Genomic DNA, 18,737 nt, shown 5'->3' with positions numbered 1-18,737 from the left:
GCTGGGTGCAGGGCAGCACTGTGCCATGGCTGACCCGCTCGAGGCAGGGTTTGGGCTGAGATCTGTGGAAATCTTTTATTTTCAGGGCTGGAGCATTTCAAAGCCCTCACCGTAGGCTTAGCACCTCTGCGCAGACCTCAGGTCCTTGGTCCCAAGATGCACCTTTGTCCGGTTGTTTTCCACAAGGCTGGTTGCTAATTTGCAATTTTCTTCCTTTTGCAGTCAGGTAGATTCAGGCAAACCCCAGGTATTGGCTAATCTCGGCCAGGACTGGAGCAATGTCGCAACAACTCCTCTACCGTGCTCTGGTGTCTGCAAAATGGCTTTCAGAAGCCATCAAGTCCCAGCAGCCTGGTCTGGCCTTGAAAATTGTGGATGCGTCCTGGTATTTGCCAAAGATGAAGCGTGACCCGAAGCGGGAATTTGAGGAGCGCCATATCCCTGGTGCGGTTTTCTTCGACATCGACCAATGCAGCGACCGTACTTCACCTTACGATCACATGCTGCCCAAGGCTGTTGACTTTGCTGAGTATGTGGGGAAGCTGGGTGTGGGGAATGATTCCCATGTTGTGGTGTATGATGGCAGCGACCAAGGTCTCTTCTCAGCACCCCGGGTGTGGTGGATGTTCCGGGCCTTTGGACATGAAGCCGTTTCCCTTCTGGATGGCGGCCTGAAGAACTGGCAGCGAGAGGGGAATGCACTGAGCTCTGGGAAGAGCCAGGTAGCTCCCTCTGAGTTCCATGCATCCTTGGACAAGTCCCTGGTGAAAACATATGAGGACGTCTTAGATAACTTGGATTCCCACCGCTTCCAGCTAGTGGATGCACGCGCTGCAGGACGGTTCCGGGGAGTAGAGCCAGAGCCCCGAGATGGTAATGTGCCTCCTGAAACATTGGCGTAATAAAAAGGGGCTTCATTTAAGGTGGCCATCAGTTTGACTCTTGTAGATGTAATGAATGGAAATATGGTTGTCCTTTATGGGATGGCACTTGAGGCACTGTATCCACCTGTCCTCCTCTCTTTTTGACTAGCAAGTGCTGCTCTTTGAAAATTTAGGAGTGGGGAAGCAGTGTATTTTTTTTTTTCTTACAAGGGGCTGGGATGAGGAATGTAGCTTTCGTACACCTCAAATACAATCATTGGTCTCTTCATGTACTGGTGCTACAGTTCCCCTCAGAAGGGCCTATGGAGGTGCTTCAGTCAGTGCGTTATCATGGTGGGTTGTTCTGATGCAGGGACAATGTGGAGGTAACTGGGAGGAGGAGGAACAGAACTTGACAGGATTGTGTCCATGTGGTAACCTGAAGATTAGAGCCATCTTTTCTGAGTAATCGGTAATCCAGTAAAGCAAAGTTTAGCAAAGATAAATGTATTTGTTTTAACAATATAGGCTAACTAATAAATAACAAATACAATAAATCATAAATATCCCCAGTGAAACAGAGAACAGGTTTTGCAATGGATTTTTCCTAGACAATAGAGGTTAATTCCTATCTGTATTGCTTTTCCTTCAGGAATTGAGCCTGGGCATGTCCCTGGGTCGATGAACATCCCCTTCACCGATTTCCTCACAGAGTCTGGCTTAGAGAAGACGCCAGAGCAGATCCGCAGTCTGTTCCAGGAGAAGAAGGTGGACCTCTTAAAGCCAGTGGTAGCCACATGTGGCTCTGGGGTTACTGCCTGCCACGTGGCTCTGGGGGCATACCTCTGTGGCAAACCAGATGTCGCTGTGTACGATGGGGCCTGGGTGGAATGGTACATGCGGGCACAGCCTGAAAATATTATTTCTGAGGGAAAGGGGAAGACAGCATAATAAGTTGCTTTGTCTTCCACCTGTGCAGATAATTTGCCTTGAAACAGGATTTGGAAAAGATGGGTTTAGCAACCCTGGTTAAGTGTTGTGAGGTGAAGGTGTTGGATAACAAGTACAGGCACATGGTGCTTTGGCACTTTCTCTTTATCCTACCACTGCTGCTTAGGAATGTAAATATCACCTGGACAGCCAGCTCTAGGTGACCCTTCTTGAGCAGGTGGGGTGAACCAGATGACCTCCAGAGGTCCCTTCCAACCTCAGCCTTTTTGTGATTCTGTGACCGTTTTACAGTATCAGATGGAAAGGAGAGAGTGCTGGTGGCAGCATGGGGAAGCAATTGAGTCAAGCCAAGCTCATGACTCAGAACATTCCACCACGTTCACTCGCAGGATGGTCATACTTGTATAACCGTGCCTCATGGCCTTGCTCTCTGCCTCTGTCGTAGAAGCCATCCGTGCACTTTATGGCTGTTCTGAGTGCAAAACTTAGAGGAAAGACAGATGTTAAAGGATCAAATATGTCTTCCAGGTTGGCACTTACATTAGAGACTTGGTTTGGATTTCTACTTGCACTTGGACTCTAACTGCGATGTGTACTTAGCCAGTTTTGTACCCCCATTATCCAAAATCCCCCTTGGGGGGGGGGAAAAAAAGATACTGGGATTAAAAAAAGAGTAAATAAACATGTGTTTCAAGGTCTTTCTGCTGTATGGAGCTTATGTGAGCATTGCTTGGCTGATTCCAGGAACTGTATTTTTATGGGATCCCTTTGTCCTCATGATTCCAATGAGATGTTTCCTTCTCTCCACCTCTTACCCCCAATAAGTTCTTTGGGCCAGGAAAGACAATGACACACCTCTCTCTTGGGACTTTTAACCATATTCTTCCTTTAAGTCCCTGTCCATTTGCTTTTTGGCCTAAAACTCCACATTAGTCAGTCACAGCTCTGTTCTTCAAAGACTGGATATCAGTTCACATGGTGAAAATTGGATTGCATGGGTGTTTCAGTTTTTTCCATGAGTCTTACCGTGTAACCTTAAAAAACTTAGGGGAACAGACCTACGGAGGAATAGCCTACAACGGCACATATTTTTCCCCAAGACCATAGCCTTATATCTGAGAGCTGAAATTCCCCTGGGTATCCTTGACAATGTTCAAGAACTTGTTCTCTCTAGGTTTTTCTCCTCTTAAAAAAAAAAACAAACCCACAAACCCAACCAAACAAAAACCAACACACAAAAATCCCCCCCAAAAACACAAACAACCCCCATGTCCCCCCCCCCCGCACCTCTTCTGGCCCACTGGTAACTTAGGAAGTTGATGAGACAGGTTCTGCTCTTGGGCTTGCAGCAACAGGTACCAGTGGACATCTGAGGATGATGGGGTTGTCCTTTCCAGGGATGCTATGGATGCTTATGGTCACAGATTTGCAGCCCACAGATACGAGGCCTGTATCCTTTTCTATTGGAGAGTGTTTGTTCTTTGCATTTCCTTTGGCCTCTGTTGGCTGCAACCCTGGCTTCTTCCTGGGCTTGGTTTGCATGCACACAAGCTCTGTTTCTGCTCGCCTCCTGCGGAGCTAGAGTTTCACTGTCCAGATGATTTCTTCTTGTGTCCTCCCTACCCACGCATACAGCCTGACCTTTCTTTCCACCCATTTCCAGTGACGGAAGGCATTAAATTTCCCCACATACATTAGTCTAACAACCTAGCTCTTCAGGGACATGGGGCTGGTGTTACAGCAAGTGCTGAGTACACAGAGTGTGCAGGGGTCTGAAATGAGCGACCTTTTTGTACACAGTGCAAGACACAGATCTGGACAAAATAATAAACCTTTATATTTGCTGGCTTCCATTTAGTTCTTTGGGCTTAGACTTCCTAAAAGGGCTTCCTTTGCCGGTTACAGCATGCCCTGCAAATTGCTGAGACTTTCAGTTCTGGATCTAGTTGACAGTTTAATTAATTTTCTTCTCCTTCCTGCTAGGGAAAATTTTTCTACTCACATGTTTTATGAATTTCCCCACCCAGGTAATCGCTGTGTTTTTAAAGGCTGGTAGCAACACCTTGCTTTATCCGGAGTAGGGTAATTTTCTTGCAACTCTTTCCTGCAGGGGAAAGGGAAGAACTAGTCAGCGTGTCATGTAGGACCTCTGATCGCAGTCTGTAACTGTCAGCACTTAAAAAAAATTTTTTTTTAAGCTGAAGTATGGTGTTGACAGGAAAACAAAAGGTTAAGAACTCGCTGGGGTGTCTGTCTGGAAACAGCAAGTGGTGCTGAACTCTGTGGAGGGGCCTCCCAATCTGAGGAACGAGGGGGCTGCTTGTAAGAGACTTAAGCATAAAGATACTTGTACAGAGAGCATTGTCCAGTATGGGATCTTATAGCGGGGTCTGGCTTGTGACATGTTTGCAGTTAAGGATTTCTAGCTTCTGCCACCATCAGCTAAGCTAAGAGGCTTTCACGTGATGGGTCATTAAGGTTTAACACCCTGGGTGTGGCTGGGAGGCGCGACTGATTTTGTGACTGTATGGCCAGGCCCCTATGTACAAACTGATAAACAGGAGTGCTGTGCCTGCTTTGTTCCTCCAGAAAATTTTAGCTATTAAAGAAAATTGACATATTCTTTCAGACTTTTTTAATAATTTCTAGTGAATGCCGGGGGCTGCCTTTTGTTCCTGTCCTTCCGGAACATTTGGCAATGCAGCTTAAGCACTATGTTTCTTTTTTTCCCACTGACCCCAGGGACTGCTGGGAATCTCTCTGCGTTCTTTTGAGACTGAGCTGCTTTTCTCTGACCTGTGTGTCGCGGGGAGGTGTCTGGTGCAGCCCAGCCATCCACCTGGAGATCGCAAACTAAGTGAAAGATTTCGCTCTCCCCTTGCTCTACATTTTTACTGTTTGGCTTGATGACATATAGCAGGGCACTTCCCCTATATGTGTCAAGGTTGGCAGTACTCAACTGCCCCTCTCCTGTCTGGGTTTTGAACCACAGAATCTCAGTGGTTCTTCAGTTTACCAACTTTTGGCAAGTCTTTTACCAGATGCTTACCTTTGCCTTGATGTCTCCACAGAGGAGAAATTGAGAACTTCCTCCCCACAGCAAGATACTTTGTCTTTCTGGGGTATGCCCTGTTATGTCACATATCAAAAATCTGTCCAAGAGTGTCTTCTGATAGTCTCCCTCCTTTTAGTTGAGATCTGTTCTAACGCTGCAGGCAAAGCACTGGGAACACTGTGGAGACGGAGACAATGTTTTCAAAGCCTGGAGACTGCAAAAACCTATTTTGAGCCATAACAGATGCTACTGGACATATGGAACAGCTGAGGGGACTTGCACCAGGACTATAAATGTTCTGCAGATCTTTATGTCCCTGACTCAGTGGGTGGGTTTCCTATGGGAACTGGAAATTGGGAAGGGGAGAAGTGGATATGAATGCAAATCACTAATGTTCATGACCCTTCAGTGGAAAATTTGCCACAGGGAGAGGGGAATGGCACATGTTTGGTGAGATAAGGCTAATGGTGGCCAAAAAAGTAGCCTACAAAGCAGCTCTGATGTAGGAAGAAGGTCACATTGACCTGTGGGTAACTTGAGACTGGAGCTTTTACAGCTCTCTATATAAATTTGAGAATCCCAAGCCAGCGTGTAAACTCTTTATTCGTATATTTTACTATCTGTAACACTTTTGTCCTGAAACAGTTTTGGACTCTGTGAAAAACAGTCTGGTCAATGGTTCTCCAACAGTAATCCCAAAGTCCCTTGTTCCTCACATGTCGTCTTCATCCCCTGCAGTCCTCATCCTTCTGTACTGCTGCCTAGCAGTCAGGTTGTGCCATTTCACACCTTCTTTTGCAGCAAACCTTTTGTTCCCCTGCAAACTTTCCCTAATCCCAAAGCAGCCCTTCTTCTGCCAGCGCTGCTATCGCTTCCCACTAGCGACCACCACATGAGCAATGGTAACCGTGAGGGGGGCTTTTCTTGTTCCTCCCATTTTGCCTGGTCCCAGCTCACAATTAGGTGCTACATGGCTGTTTTCTCTCCTCCTCCCAGCACTCTTCCAGCAGAGGTGCTAAGTGATGCGCACAGACAGACGGACATCGCACACTGTTCTGAATGCAGGTACATTGCTTACGGACCGCACCAAGCACAAGGAGCTGGAGAAAGAGTAGCTTGCCTGTATGCCATGGGACCTTTCTCTTCCAGCTCCGATAAGCCTGGCTCAGCTGGCAGTCAAGCTGGGCTTTGTTGGCTACAAGTGAACCGTCTTCCTCCCACCCCTGAGTCCAGTGCGGGGAGTTTTCTTTGCCCAGTTCCCTGTTGGCTTAATGGCAAATGTCACAGTATTACTTGTCCTCCTGACCACAATTCCTGGAGACAAGAGAGAGGAGGCAGTTTCTTTTCTGGTACCTCATGCCACAGTGCGTTCATTAACTAAATGATCATGAAAGGTTAATCCCAGCCTGCCAGATCGGTGATGATGTCTGTGCCAACTGTCGTGGTTTGGGCTGGACTGGCCACTGAAATGAATGACGGATGCTCTCCCCCACCTCTCTTCTCCAAGGAGGGGAGGGAGAGAGAGAAAGAGACTTACGAGTTTAGAAAAAAAACTATACTACTTTAATGACAATATTAATAAATTAATAAAATAATAAAAAAGAAAATAATGAAATATATATGATATATACAAAACCCTGTCGAGCTCCCAGGATGACAATCATGTCACTGGCAGGCACGGAGAAAGTCCCGGACTAGACTCAGCGATGGACATGAACTGGATCTGGATCTGGATTCCGGAATGCACAGATCGGGATCAGAAGCAGATGAACAGACAGAGTCCTCCTTGGATGCCGGCCATGGAAGAAAGAGGCTGATGCCTTTGAACCCTCAGCTTTTATACTAAACATGAGGCAGATGGGATGGAATACCCTGTTGGTCAGTTTTGGGTCACCTGCCCTGTCTGCTCCTCCCCGCAGGTGGGACCCCACTACGCTTTTCTGCTTCCGATCCTCCAACGGGGCACACAACAAAGTTAGCTGATCTTGGTTGTTATAGCAGTAAGCATAAGCAAGAGCCTCTCTGCATACCATTCCGTGGCATAAATTATAAATAATCAGGTCTTACCACTCTGGGTGCAGACTACAGTCTTAAAAATACACCGTTAGTTTCAGAGAGTTCAGTTAGTTAGAAGAGGCTTAGCTGAAAAGTGAAATTGCTGAACAGAAAATCGGTTCTGTTTTACCTCAAACCAGGACACCAACACACGGTCATCCCTGTTCCCGCTGATGCTCTGCGATGCAACAATCCCCTAAAAGCAGCTCCGCAACATCGGTGATGCATCGCGCTCTGTGTACCCAGCTGACTCGTCAGGCCGCAACGTACATACGGAGCGCTGCAGGTTTGCGCCGCAGGTTTGTGCCGCAGGCCCAGTGAGTGCCAAACCAAGAAACTCTCAGTTTACCCCCTGTTCTGTTTTCCTCAACTCTTGTTCAGCCCCATCACCTGCCTACCCAGTGGCTGTCCAGCTTTTCCTGCCCCCCAGTCAGTCTGTGCAATTATCCCCATCATTTAACTGAGTACTCAGTGGAGCTGTGTGGTATTGGAAACTCTAGTGTCTCTCTGTTTCTGTTATCACCAAAGCAGGAGGAACAGACATTTGATTATTTAAATTTATTTCTCCTTTGTTCTATTGCTTAATTTTAATGGACCTTAACAAGGGCGTGCTAGTTGCATCTCAGAACTGTGGTGATGGTGTGCAAATCAGGCCTGTATTTAGCCCACACCACTGACTCGTCACAGCATTTCGGTTGGTAACTCACCTCGGACTGACTTCTTTCTACAGAGCACTTTCATGTGCTACGGGGAACACTCTGGCTTGGGGTTTTTCCAGTGAAGTTCATGCTGTATGTTGCAGAAAAGAAGGCTCTCGGGATGGGAGTAGTGTACCTTGACCTCTTTCCTTACTCGTAGTATACCTCTTCAGATTTGCCGATCAACCTTTCACACCGTGGCCCTGGGGTGACCAAGGCTTGAAGTGCTGGCCACAGAGAGAGGCTGGTGGTGATGGAAGAAGGTATGCTTTGAATAGAGACCATCCCTGAATCCTGAGCAGCATTAGCATGGGTGAGGCTGGGGAAGAAGGAGTCGAAAACAAGAGATTGGACCTAAAAAGCAGCAAGAGGCTGAGGGGCTGTGAGAAGAGGAAAGGGAGACAGGGTGAACCCTTGATAGAAGGAAGAACCCTTGATAACAGGGCAGATTTCTTGGAGGAGAAGATAAGGGGCTATAGGCTGCCACACAACTACTATATTCCTATCAGAGAGCTGCAGTCCTCACCTTGATTCTCTTCCGGAGCTGCAGCCAGCGCAGACAGGGTCTTGCATCCCTTGCACACCAGAGCACAGGGCAGAGCTCTCAGATTTGCTGTGGTTTGAGCCAGAGCCAGAAGCAGAAGGGCCACAGTCCCACAGCCCAGAGCTGTGTTGCATTGTGTGATGCTTCAGCTCAGGGCAGTGTTAGCCGGAGCATCTTTGATGCACACCACTACTCCATGGAGACTGGTTCAAGGGCTGGGCACTAATTTGGGCCAAAGCCTGCTTTATACACTTAGGCAAAAATAATTTTTCATCCTCTCTCTATTATTGATCACTCCAGTGCTGGCCAGCTCCAGATATGAATTACAGGAGATCCAGAGTTATTTGAATTTGCAACCTGCAGCAGCCGAATTGTTCCTGTGCTTAAATTAGCTGGAGGTCAGCAATCTCGAAACCTTTTCCTTCTTACCCTCTCTTCCCCTCCTCCCCTTTGCACTCCTCCACAGAAGGAGCAAAGTACACAGTTATACTGACTTTGTCAAGGAAGCCCTGGGTGATTTGGGGGAAGGGTGGCACTGCCTTCATGGCTGCAATGATAAAAGGGAGTGATTTGTAAGTAAAAGAAAAGAGGGAAGGACAAAAAGAAAAGGAATATAAGAGTAAAACATGATCTTTCTTTTTATCCACCCTTTTCCCCCAACAAACCCCTACCTCAAGTGACACAAAGATCTAGGTGGAAGAACAGTGAAGCGTCTGCAAGGCACCACGGTGTCTCTGCAGTGCTGCATTGCCCTGGCAAGGAAGAGCCAGAAAGTTGCTTAGGTGAAGGAAGGCTTTGGGCCACATTCAGGTGAAACATCAGCCTTTGCTTTCCATTCCTAATACGCCCGAGCTGCTGGCAAGCATGGCTGTGCTTAGGTGGGAGTGGGCAAAGCAGAGCTGCTGGAGAGCTCGTTCAGGTTGTGTCTGTGCCAAGGAGCGTGTTTGAACAGAGTCCCATGGGGCAAGAGTAGCGGAGCTCCAGGATCAGCCTGGCAGGAGCCAGTGGCAGAGAGGCAGGGCTAGATTTGGTAGGGGGGGGTCGGCACTTTGGCCTCAGCGGGTGACAATGTGCCTGGGGCAGAGGTAAAAACTCCACATGGAGCTAAGTTAAAATCTGAGCTCTCTGTTGCCCAGAACACAAAGAGGGGCTAGCAGGAGCACAGGGGAAGGACGCAGGGGGGGCTCCATCTGGGATGGTTTGCGCTGGTAGGGCAGCACAGGGGGGGATTTTGCTGAGTCAGCCACTCTTCCGAGCTGGAAGAAAAAATTCTTCCTGCCCCCCTGCCAGCACTTCATGCAGATCCAGGGTGCAGTTCCTAGAAGCGTCCCTACGCATGTTAGCAAGAAGGCAACCGTCTGCACATTTTGCAGCAAGAACAGCGTGGCAACTGGCGCAGCACAGAGCTGTGAGCTTGGGGTTAATGGCTCTCCTTAAGGGAAACTGGGGATGGGGAGTACGGCGCTGACGGGCTTAATCTGCTGGCTGCCAGGGAGTGGCAAAATTGTTGTTCTTCCTGACTCCGAGGAAGCTTGCAGGGAAGACCCAGGACTGGAAGCAGGCAACCCACCAGCCGCAGGGCTGGGGGCACATAGTACAGTGCAGCCCCCTTCGTTACAGCATCCGCTTTTGCAGGGACGGCAGGCTGGGAAAACTACAGTTCCCAGCACCCTGTTGTGCATGTCCCTGCAAACTACAGTTCCCAGAACCTTATAATGAGCCCAGAGAGGATGTCTATGGAAATAAATGCTGGTGATTTTTGCATAACACCCCGCACCTCCGAAGGGCTGGCCGGCCCTTGGTTAGCGAAAATGGGAACGGGGGAAAAGCCAGGGAGCGTCAGCGCTGTGGGGCTGTGGGTTTGCCCGCTCCTAATAGCCGCAGCGATCTCCTCCAGCACAGAGCATCCTTCCTCTCCTCGGGACCCCCTTGGTGCTCACAGGGAGGACCCTGTTTCCCCCCGGGAAACGCGGCTGCTGTGGAGGGAGAGGCAGATAAACTACAGATCCCAGCATTCCCCGGCAGGCAGCACCTGCCGCCGTCCCTGCACGCCGGCAGGGAAGCGGGGGTGAGGATGAGGATGGAGGGCAGGGAGGAGATGCAGGGTGCCGTGGGGCTGCACTGCACCTGGGACATCCCTCCACCCGCTGGCACCCAGGCCAAGTGGGTGAGGCTCAATGTGGGGGGCACGGTCTTCCTCACCACCAGGCAGACCCTGTGCCGGGAGCAGAAATCTTTCCTGTGTCGCTTGTGCCAGGGCGAGGAGCTGCAGTCGGACCGGGTAAGGCAGCTGGGTTGCCTCCTGCACCGTGCCCCACCGAGCACGGGGAGGGATGCAGGGATGGAGCCAGACCCTGAGAGCTACAGGAGTAACTGAGGAAAAAATGCCTGCTTTTTCTCCTCCTTCTCCTGTGCAGGGTTTTCCCTTGCCAGATCCCACCTTGCTGTGTTGTAGCCTGGCACCCGTCTTCCTGAGCTAGGGAAAAGAGAGGCCATCTCCCCCCTGCCCCGGCTCTCCCACCTCTCTATCACCCCACATCCCCTGGGTCTACCTCCCAGCTGTATCTGCCTGACTCAGCCATGTCCTCTGTAAGGGGAGTCTGCTCTCTCACACAGGACCTGTATGCACAGTTGCAGAAGGAGATTGAGGCCTATTTTTTTGGCTTTCTCAGCTGAGTTGGTCCATGCTGAGGAGGGCACGCTGAGCATGCCAATACAGGAGTTAAAATCCAAGCTGGGCTGGCTTGGCTAGGGACTCTCAGGGGCCCATGGTTTCCAAGGAGCCGTAGAAATAGTGGATGTTTTTGCTTAGATTAGTATTTTCTTGTAGTCTGGAACGTTTGACGGTTGGTTAGCAGTTTCCCATGGGTTTTTTTTTCTACTTGTGGTCTATCTCTGTTGCTAGGATGAGACTGGCGCATACCTAATAGACCGGGACCCCACCTACTTTGGACCCATCCTGAATTTCCTCCGTCATGGGAAGCTGGTCCTCAATAAAGATATGGCTGAAGAGGGTGAGTCTTGGAGCTCAGAAACTTCCCACTTAATATTGCTGCTGTCGCCACGACACAGTAGGACTTGTTGACCTTGTCTCATTCTTCTTCTGGAGGATGGTGTTAGGGCATTTGAGAGGACTATCCCTGCAGCTCTTGGAAAGCATACTGATATTTACTAAAGGGGTTTGGAGTAGGTGAGGAAGGCATCCTACAGGTGTTGTGGCTTCATGACTGTTTGTTCAGCAGAGATATCACCAAGATGGAAGTAGGCAAGATCTCTGCCTCAATAAACCATTTTATTACTTGTCCCTGATCCACTTTTAACCAGGTTCTGTGACCGAGTTTTTTGTTAATGACTGACTGTTTCTAATTAGGAATGAAAACCAAGAAGACCAAACAAAATCAAGCTCATCTCTTCTACTGACTGTAATAAAGACCATCATTAATCAGTGGTATGCGATGTTGGCTACTAGTGCTCTGGTGGGTTGTGGCCTTCAGCAATTCCAGTGGAGCAAGCCAGACAAACCATTCCTTCATTTGAAGTTGATAGAGGGTCCAATAGGATAACTCAGTAACATTGTGGTATTACCAGCCAGCAGTCCCCAATGCCTCGTTATTTTTTGGATGCTAGAGTCTAACAAGGAGCCAATTCCAAAGACAGGCTGTGCTGTCCAGACCTTGCCAAGCACAGTTTCTGCATGTTCATTAGTCTTCTTGCCTCTCTCTCTTACATGTTTTCACCTAAAGCAAGGAGAATTTTCTTCAGAATTGTATTATAATTCCAAAAATATATCTAAGCAATGGTACAGAATGGTAGTAAACACAATTCTGAGGTGTTTTCTACTTGACATTTCTTGTAATGCTGAGGTCAGACAGAGTTCATCCACAGGTTTTAGCATCAAATCCAAAGCATGAACAGGAGTCCCGTTCATAGTTTAACATTGTCTTTTGTCCCTGCTGCACACACTCAGGATATATAACTAACTATATATATATATAACTAACCCATTAGATGATTCATGGCTGAATGAGGGACTCGGAAGAGGTCTGAGTGTGTCAGATAGTGAAGGATCAATCTCCCCACCTGCATTGTCTATGTACTGTCCTGGGAACAATGTGAGTGTTGGCTCCTAGCCACCTTTCCCTCACCAGCCCTCTGGGAACCCACCTCCCTTTCCCTGAAGGCCTGTTGGCAAACAAGTGCATCTCAGGAGAGGTGATGGATGCAGATACCATAGAGAAAAAAAACAAAACACTGTTCTGTTTATCTGCTTTGAGGTGAAGCACAGGGGAGAGAGCCAAAGATCATCTAAAGTCATATGGAGCTGCAAGGTGGGTGCAACTCCAACTGGCCCAGGAGGAAAGTTGGGATTTTCTAGGGTCTTTTGGTGACAAGGTGAAAATAAATTGTGGTCCTCTGCCTTAAGAAGAGGACCTGAACAAGGTGATAACTAGTGGTCATTGAGAGAGACTGGAGCCTACATTTATTCTCCTCGGCTAGTTATCTGGGAATGGTATTAGCAGTCCTCAGCACAAGCCTTCACTGGCAGTACCTGTTTCTTATTAGGAGGCAGCATAAGGAATTGGGGTGAGCATTAGAAACGCAATGCAGAGAGCCAGGGTTCAATTCTCTGCAGTAAGAGTTTCAAGCAACAGAAACCTGTTAAAAAGTGAGGCTGCAGTGTCATTTCTCCCTATGGAGCTTGGGAAGCTCAGAGTTTATCTATTGCAAGCCAAAAACCAAAGATGGGCTATTAACTTTCTGTCTTTGTGGTCCTTCTCTCTTCCTTTCTCAGGGGTCCTAGAAGAAGCTGAGTTCTATAACATTGGTCCTTTAATCCGAATAATCAAGGATCGACTGGAGGAGAAGGACTACACAGTAACTCAGGTATGGAGAGAGATGGCAAGGAAAGATAGAGTGGGGTGGGGGAAGGAGGGAATGTAGAAAGGGAGAGGTGAGTCTAGAGGGAGGACAGACTTGGGAGAAGCAGCAAGGAACGGAAAGAAGCAACTAATTAGAGTTTATGTGCTAATGTCTACTTAGCAAAATCTTGCAGGGGACAGGCTACCACCATTTCAGTTACAATAAACAAGTTACGGGCTTGTTTCACATCCCCAGAAGTAATGCTGGATGTAGCCCCTGAAACCAAATCAGCTCCTCTAGCTTTTGGAAGAAGGCAGCTAGTTGCTGTGGGATATGGAAGAATGTTTGTGAGGGGAGCGGAGGCGTTGGGAGGAGGGCTCTGGTGTGGGGAATCTTGGGAGTGTAATCACAGGTGAAGGGATGTCTGTGGAAGAGTTAAACACAGACAATGAGGCACAAGGAATCAATCCTGTGGCGCAACCACACCTTGTATTGGCCAATAACCTTTTAAAATCTGTCTTCTGGGAGCATTGGCTGACATCTCACTTTTCATCATGTCTGCCTTAGGTTGTAAGCCTCCAGCAACACAGTCACTTTGTGCTCACAAACCCCCATCAGCATTTGTGGCATTTGCATAAATGACTTTGTAATGACAAATGCAAACTCCCCATCGAAAAAGCCCAGTACCTTCTGGGGACAATGCAGGAAGCTCTCAGCTCAGTTCCTTCTCTCCAGAAGAGATACCATTGTTCTTGCTCACCACAACACCATAGTAGAAAGCTGGGTTGTGGTTTCCATTCCCCTTTAGCCTGGGACATGGGGAAGAGGACAGGGCTGTCGAGGAGGGGTACTACCACTTCCTTCTGCAGGAGGGCAACAGCCTTTAGCATCTGACTGTTGTCAACATGCTCTGCAATTTTGCTGTCAGGTGCCTCCTAAGCATGTCTACCGCGTGCTACAGTGCCAGGAAGAAGAGCTCACTCAGATGGTTTCCACTATGTCAGACGGATGGCGCTTTGAGCAGGTATGGAGAGGGTAGAGGAAGCTGGGCAGGAGTGGTCTTTTGGGGAAAAGATCGTGGATACCATACAGTCCCCAGGCAAGTCACATTCCCTCTCTGAGAATATTGGGTCATTCGTTGGCAGTGCTGTCACATGGGCTGTCTCTTGCCCCTTCTCTAGAAGTTTAGAGGATGCTGTGTGAGGTTAAGCTGTTTTGCGTGCTGGCTGTCTCCTCTCCTGGTTCTCTGTGCTGCCTCCTCAGCTTAGTTATGAGGCTTTTCTACTGAGGGTAGGGTTTGAACGCCATGCTGCATGGTGGGCTTTCTGCCTTGCTCCCCAGGTGAAGTGGATATTTGCAGTAACATGCACTTGTCATCATTTCTAGCTTGTGAACATTGGCTCATCTTATAACTATGGGAATGAGGATCAGACAGAGTTCCTGTGCGTGGTCTCCAAAGAGTTGTACAACTCCCCCAATGGCCTGAGCTCTGAGCCCAGCCACAAAGCCAAGGTGAGACCAACTTTGCTATGGCCCTGTTCCCGTTCCTTATGAGATCCTTCACTCTTGTTTGCTCTGTCTTTCTTTCCTCTCCCCACTGGGACTGTGGGGCACCTCAGTGGTGAAATACAGCGTCTTGTCCCGGTGTTCGGCACCACAGCATTACACCCATTGCCCAAAAGGAGGAGTGCGTGTGTTGAGAGTGGTGGTGTCCGGCTGTGTGTGGCAAATGGCTTTAGCAAGCAACCCTGGCATTTCTCATGCTACTCTAACATCCCCCTCATGCCTCCTCATGACCATGCTGTGTGTGTCACCCTGAAGGTGATTTGCAGTGAAGGTTTCCCTGAAGGTTTTGCAGTGTTCTCTTTCCTTTTGCTGAGTCCCAGCCTAAGGGGCAGGAGATGACCTGCTCCCCTTTTGAGGGAAGGACAGAAACGTGTAGCAGTGCCTGTAGACACCTTGGATACAGGAAGGAGCACTAGTGACAGATGAGAGTTGTTGGGCAGTGGGATCACAGCACTTGTAAGCGGGTTAGATAGCCATGACATGATGCTCCAGAGGAAGACAAGTCTCTTTGCTCCCTGACCCAGAGCTGTCCTGGCCATGGGGAAAGGTCCCTTTTTATTCCAGTGTCATGACCCTTGCTTTATTCTCTTGTGTGTCAGTGTGTCAGAAAGAGCTGCCATGGCTCATCTTGCAAGTATCTCCACTCTTTCTTCCCTTTGTCCTGCATGCTGGGCCACAGAGCACAGAGGAGGACCTGGAGGAGGAAGAGCAGGAGGTGGAGGAGGAGGCAGAGGCAGAAGCAGAAGCAGAGGAGAAAGGTGCAGCAAATCCTTGAGGAAAATGATAAAAATAACCCCCCAAGCATAGACCCGTCCACCTTTCTGGTGAGAGCTCACAGCTAGTAGCAGGGAAGGATTAGGGCAGGTGTGGGGTGCGGGGGCAGTCCTCTCCAGGAGCGGGAGTCTCTCTGGAGATAAAGCTGACAGGGGAGAGCTGTTACCGTGGCTGCTGCTTTGTATTTTAAACTGTTTGGTTTGTTTACGGTTATGTTTTTTATTTGCAGACTGTCGATCTATTCGGGATTGCACTAAACTCTTTCTTCCTCCAGACCCTCCCTCCTGCTCCCCTCCCTGTCCATCCCAGCACTGTCACCTTCCTCCTGCCTTGCCCCACTCCCCAACCTCCAGAATCCTTCCCTCCACTCTTTTGGCTCCCCCTCTCCTCCCCCCCAATCCAGTGCTCCGAGTGGTCCCTGCCGGGGTCCCTGTCTCTCTCTGCTCCTCACTTTTCCTCCTCTGCAGGTACGTTACCTGTCTGCACTCTCCGCTCCCGCCAGCCTGAGCTCTGCATGAGTGACTCACTTCCCTCTTGTGGGTATGGCCCCGGTTTGTAGGGTTTGGGGAGGGGAAGGAGGGAGGGCAGGTTGACTCATTCCTAAGGTGGCTTTTCTGATTCTCATCCTATGTGTGCCTTTCTCCGCCAAGCAGGCCCTACGGCTCCCGACCAGAGGCTCTGGCAGCAGAAAAGAGAGAGCAGCTGGGAGAAATGAAGAAGGGGTGGAAATGAATGCAAAAGCAGGCAGGGGTGGCACGGGGAAAGGGTGGTGGTGGTGGGGGGAAGTCTGCCACGTGTCTGCCTGACATGCAAGCCAGATCGCTTCTCCAGGCTGCCGCCCGCAGCTCCTTTGCCTGCCAGCCTAAGAGAGGTTTGCAGAAGGCAGCCTGTTTTTTTTCCCCTCCCCGCTCTCTCTTCCCTGGGCTTTTCCCCCACCGCCTCTGCCCCAGTGAGAGCACAGTGGGAGAAGGTGGCAAAGGCAAAGTGGAAGCGGCCGGTCCCCGCTCCAGATGTTCTCGCAGCTGCGTATGAAATAAGCCTCTGTGCTCTGTCTGCTGCTCAGGGAGGCTGCCTGGCCAGCGTGTGTGGGGCTGGGTATAGAAAGCTTTAGGAGGAGGATTCCTCTCTCATACTGGAAAACTGTGGGGCTCTTGTTAAACCAGCGGTGCTCAGCGCCACTGTCCGTCCTGGTGGAGGGCACTTGTTAGCTGGCTGACATTTTGCTCTCCCTCTGTTCAAGAGCCTCCTTGTCCACGGCTGTGGGACCTGGGTGTTATTCTCTTAAGAGTCTGTATGTTAATCACGTGGACTTTTCCTTCCTTTTCCTTTGTTCTCCCACCCTCAGTCCTCATCTTTTTTCTTTTTCTTCTGTTCTTATTTCCGCTGCACTTCCACTTTCCTATTCCACTCTCCCCTCCGTGCCCAATCACTTTTTTTTCCCCTGCCATTGGTTTTGTTTCTCTCTTTCTTTCTCTTTTTCTAGCTGTTACAAGCCAGAGGTCTGAGGTTGTGATCCCGACACTTCACTCCAGCCTTTTAGTTTCTGGTTTATATCTTTATTTTTGTACTGCAGTGTACGGCAGCCTCTTGCCCCACAGTGACACTCCCCAGCCCCCTTCGCTCTTCACACGCAGCCATTCTTTTTTACAAACTCACCTCGGAGACCTGAGCCTCAGCCCTGGAAGAAAGCAGATGCTCCAAGGAGCCCCTGGGCTGCAGTAGGGGCTGGAGCCCACAGCCCCCTGCCAAGCCGAGCAGGCTGGCTTTCCTTAATGTCATAGTGGCCCCTGCTGGGGACATCAGTGATCAGCCACTGCAGTCTGCGGTGCTTTCCCGAACACCCTGGATGCCACTGGGACCCCGCGGTGGTGGCTGCTGCTGTAGGACCGACCAGTCCTCACCCTTTTGCTGTCGCAGGCAGCTGGTCTGGGCTTGCAGCCAGAAGGCAAAGGCAGAGCCACTGCCCTTTTCTTGGCCACCTGCACTGCTCGCGGGGTGTCCCTGTGCTGGGTATCACGCTCCTTGGGGCCTCCCGCCCTGTCTCCCAAAGCAGCCCTGTGTTGGTGGAGCGAGGAGGAGACAGGCGTGCTGCCGGGGTCCTGGGAACACGCTGGCACCTGGTGTCATGTCTGCTAGCCAGAGGAGATGCCTGCCTCGGGGAGCGGGGCGTTTGCTTCACCCATGTGTCTGAGGACACCAGGTTGTAGCTCCTGAATAAAATTCACAGGCTGTTCCTCCTTGCCGCCTCTCATTTCAAGTGACAGAAATTTGGTGCTGGTAGAAAAGGGTGGGAGCTGGAGTAGAGGAGTTTGGATTCATCACCTGGAGCCATCAGAAGCTGCTTGTGCTGCTTGTGCTGCTGCATCTGGGAGCTGGAGGTACTTCCCACCGCATCTATGCTGCATCCCCACGGCAGGCAGCTGGGCTACAGAGCAGGTTTGCTTATTGATATCTGCACCCCTAAACCATAACAATAAGCAAGGATGACCATTCTAGCCAGTGTATTGACCCCACTGTGCCTGGGGGACAGCTGAGACGGAGGGCAGGGGTGCAAAAACTTTTGCCGGTTGCCAGTGCCAAGGTTGAAGTTTGGTCAAAAAGATACAATCCCCAAGATAATTTTCAACAGAGTAAGGCAAACTGTGGCCAAAAAAACCCACTCAAATTAATTTTATTTCTAATTCCAGAGATTGGCCCATTGTGTGTATATATATATATACACGCACACATATATATATGTATATTTTCCGTAAAAAAACCAAACCCATAGCAGTCACTGTTGAAGCACTGTGCCCTGAAGCTTTCTCCTTCACCTCCTAGATTGTCTGAGTTAGGAGATGGGAGCAGTTGAGAATCCCTCAAGTTACAGGTATTTAGAAGGGCTGAGGGAAGGGGATGGGAGGCTGCTCCAGAGTTTTTCCTGTGGGGCCGGGGCTTTTCCCTGAGGAAAGAGCAGCAGTGGCGGCTGGGAGCTGCTCCAGCGGGGAGGCAGGACGCACGCTTGGAGGGGTGATGCTGGACTCCTGCCTGGGAGTCAGTGAGACGTGAAGAGTTGCCTGGCTGAGCTGAACAGCACACGCCAGCTAAGAAAAGAAGCAATTAGGGAGATGGAAGAGGAGGAGTGATGGGAGGGGAAGGGGGAAGAAGGACGAGCAGCAGGAAGGAAGAGGGAGGCAGATTGATTTCACAGTTACTGGAATCTCTAACTACATCAGTCACATTTTCTTTCAGCAAATGTTCCAGCATAAGATTGTGGCTGAATCACATGGTTCATTGAAAGTTCAGCTCCCCGTATTCCTTTTCTCAGAAACCACCAACTTGGGACTGTTACTGTGTGTCATGTCGTCGTCCATCCTGTGTGTCCCCCCAAC

At 49.7% G+C, this 18,737-nt stretch overlaps 2 protein-coding genes across 3 annotated transcripts in view; both read left to right on the top strand.

The window, feature by feature from the left end:
- The window catches only part of MPST (mercaptopyruvate sulfurtransferase), an 11,097-nt gene extending 9,221 nt beyond the window's left edge, over positions 1 to 1,876 (top strand). Inside the window, exons 2-3 of one of the 2 annotated variants that reach the window (XM_009881856.1) lie at positions 248 to 873; positions 1,516 to 1,876. In XM_009881856.1, coding sequence (XP_009880158.1) covers positions 279 to 873; positions 1,516 to 1,814 — 894 coding nt within the window. In that variant the 5' untranslated portion in view covers positions 248 to 278 and the 3' untranslated portion in view covers positions 1,815 to 1,876. Of the gene's footprint in view, positions 1 to 220; positions 874 to 1,515 lie in introns of those variants that run through there. The other variant, XM_009881854.1, reaches the window with a different exon arrangement.
- An 8,373-nt stretch (positions 1,877 to 10,249) lies between these two features.
- Positions 10,250 to 16,967, top strand: KCTD17 (potassium channel tetramerization domain containing 17). The gene is made up of 8 exons (XM_009881906.1): positions 10,250 to 10,447; positions 11,072 to 11,180; positions 12,959 to 13,050; positions 13,955 to 14,050; positions 14,413 to 14,538; positions 15,272 to 15,350; positions 16,850 to 16,865; positions 16,940 to 16,967. The coding sequence occupies exons 1-8, from the start codon at positions 10,265 to 10,267 to the stop codon at positions 16,965 to 16,967; spliced, it is 729 nt and encodes a 242-aa protein (XP_009880208.1). The 5' UTR covers positions 10,250 to 10,264.
- Positions 16,968 to 18,737: the final 1,770 nt, after the last annotated feature.

Source organism: Charadrius vociferus, unplaced genomic scaffold (genome assembly GCF_000708025.1).
Source record: "Charadrius vociferus isolate BGI_N301 unplaced genomic scaffold, ASM70802v2 scaffold413, whole genome shotgun sequence".
Lineage (NCBI taxonomy): Eukaryota > Metazoa > Chordata > Aves > Charadriiformes > Charadriidae > Charadrius > Charadrius vociferus.
This window is presented reverse-complemented; position numbering and strand designations above follow the sequence as displayed.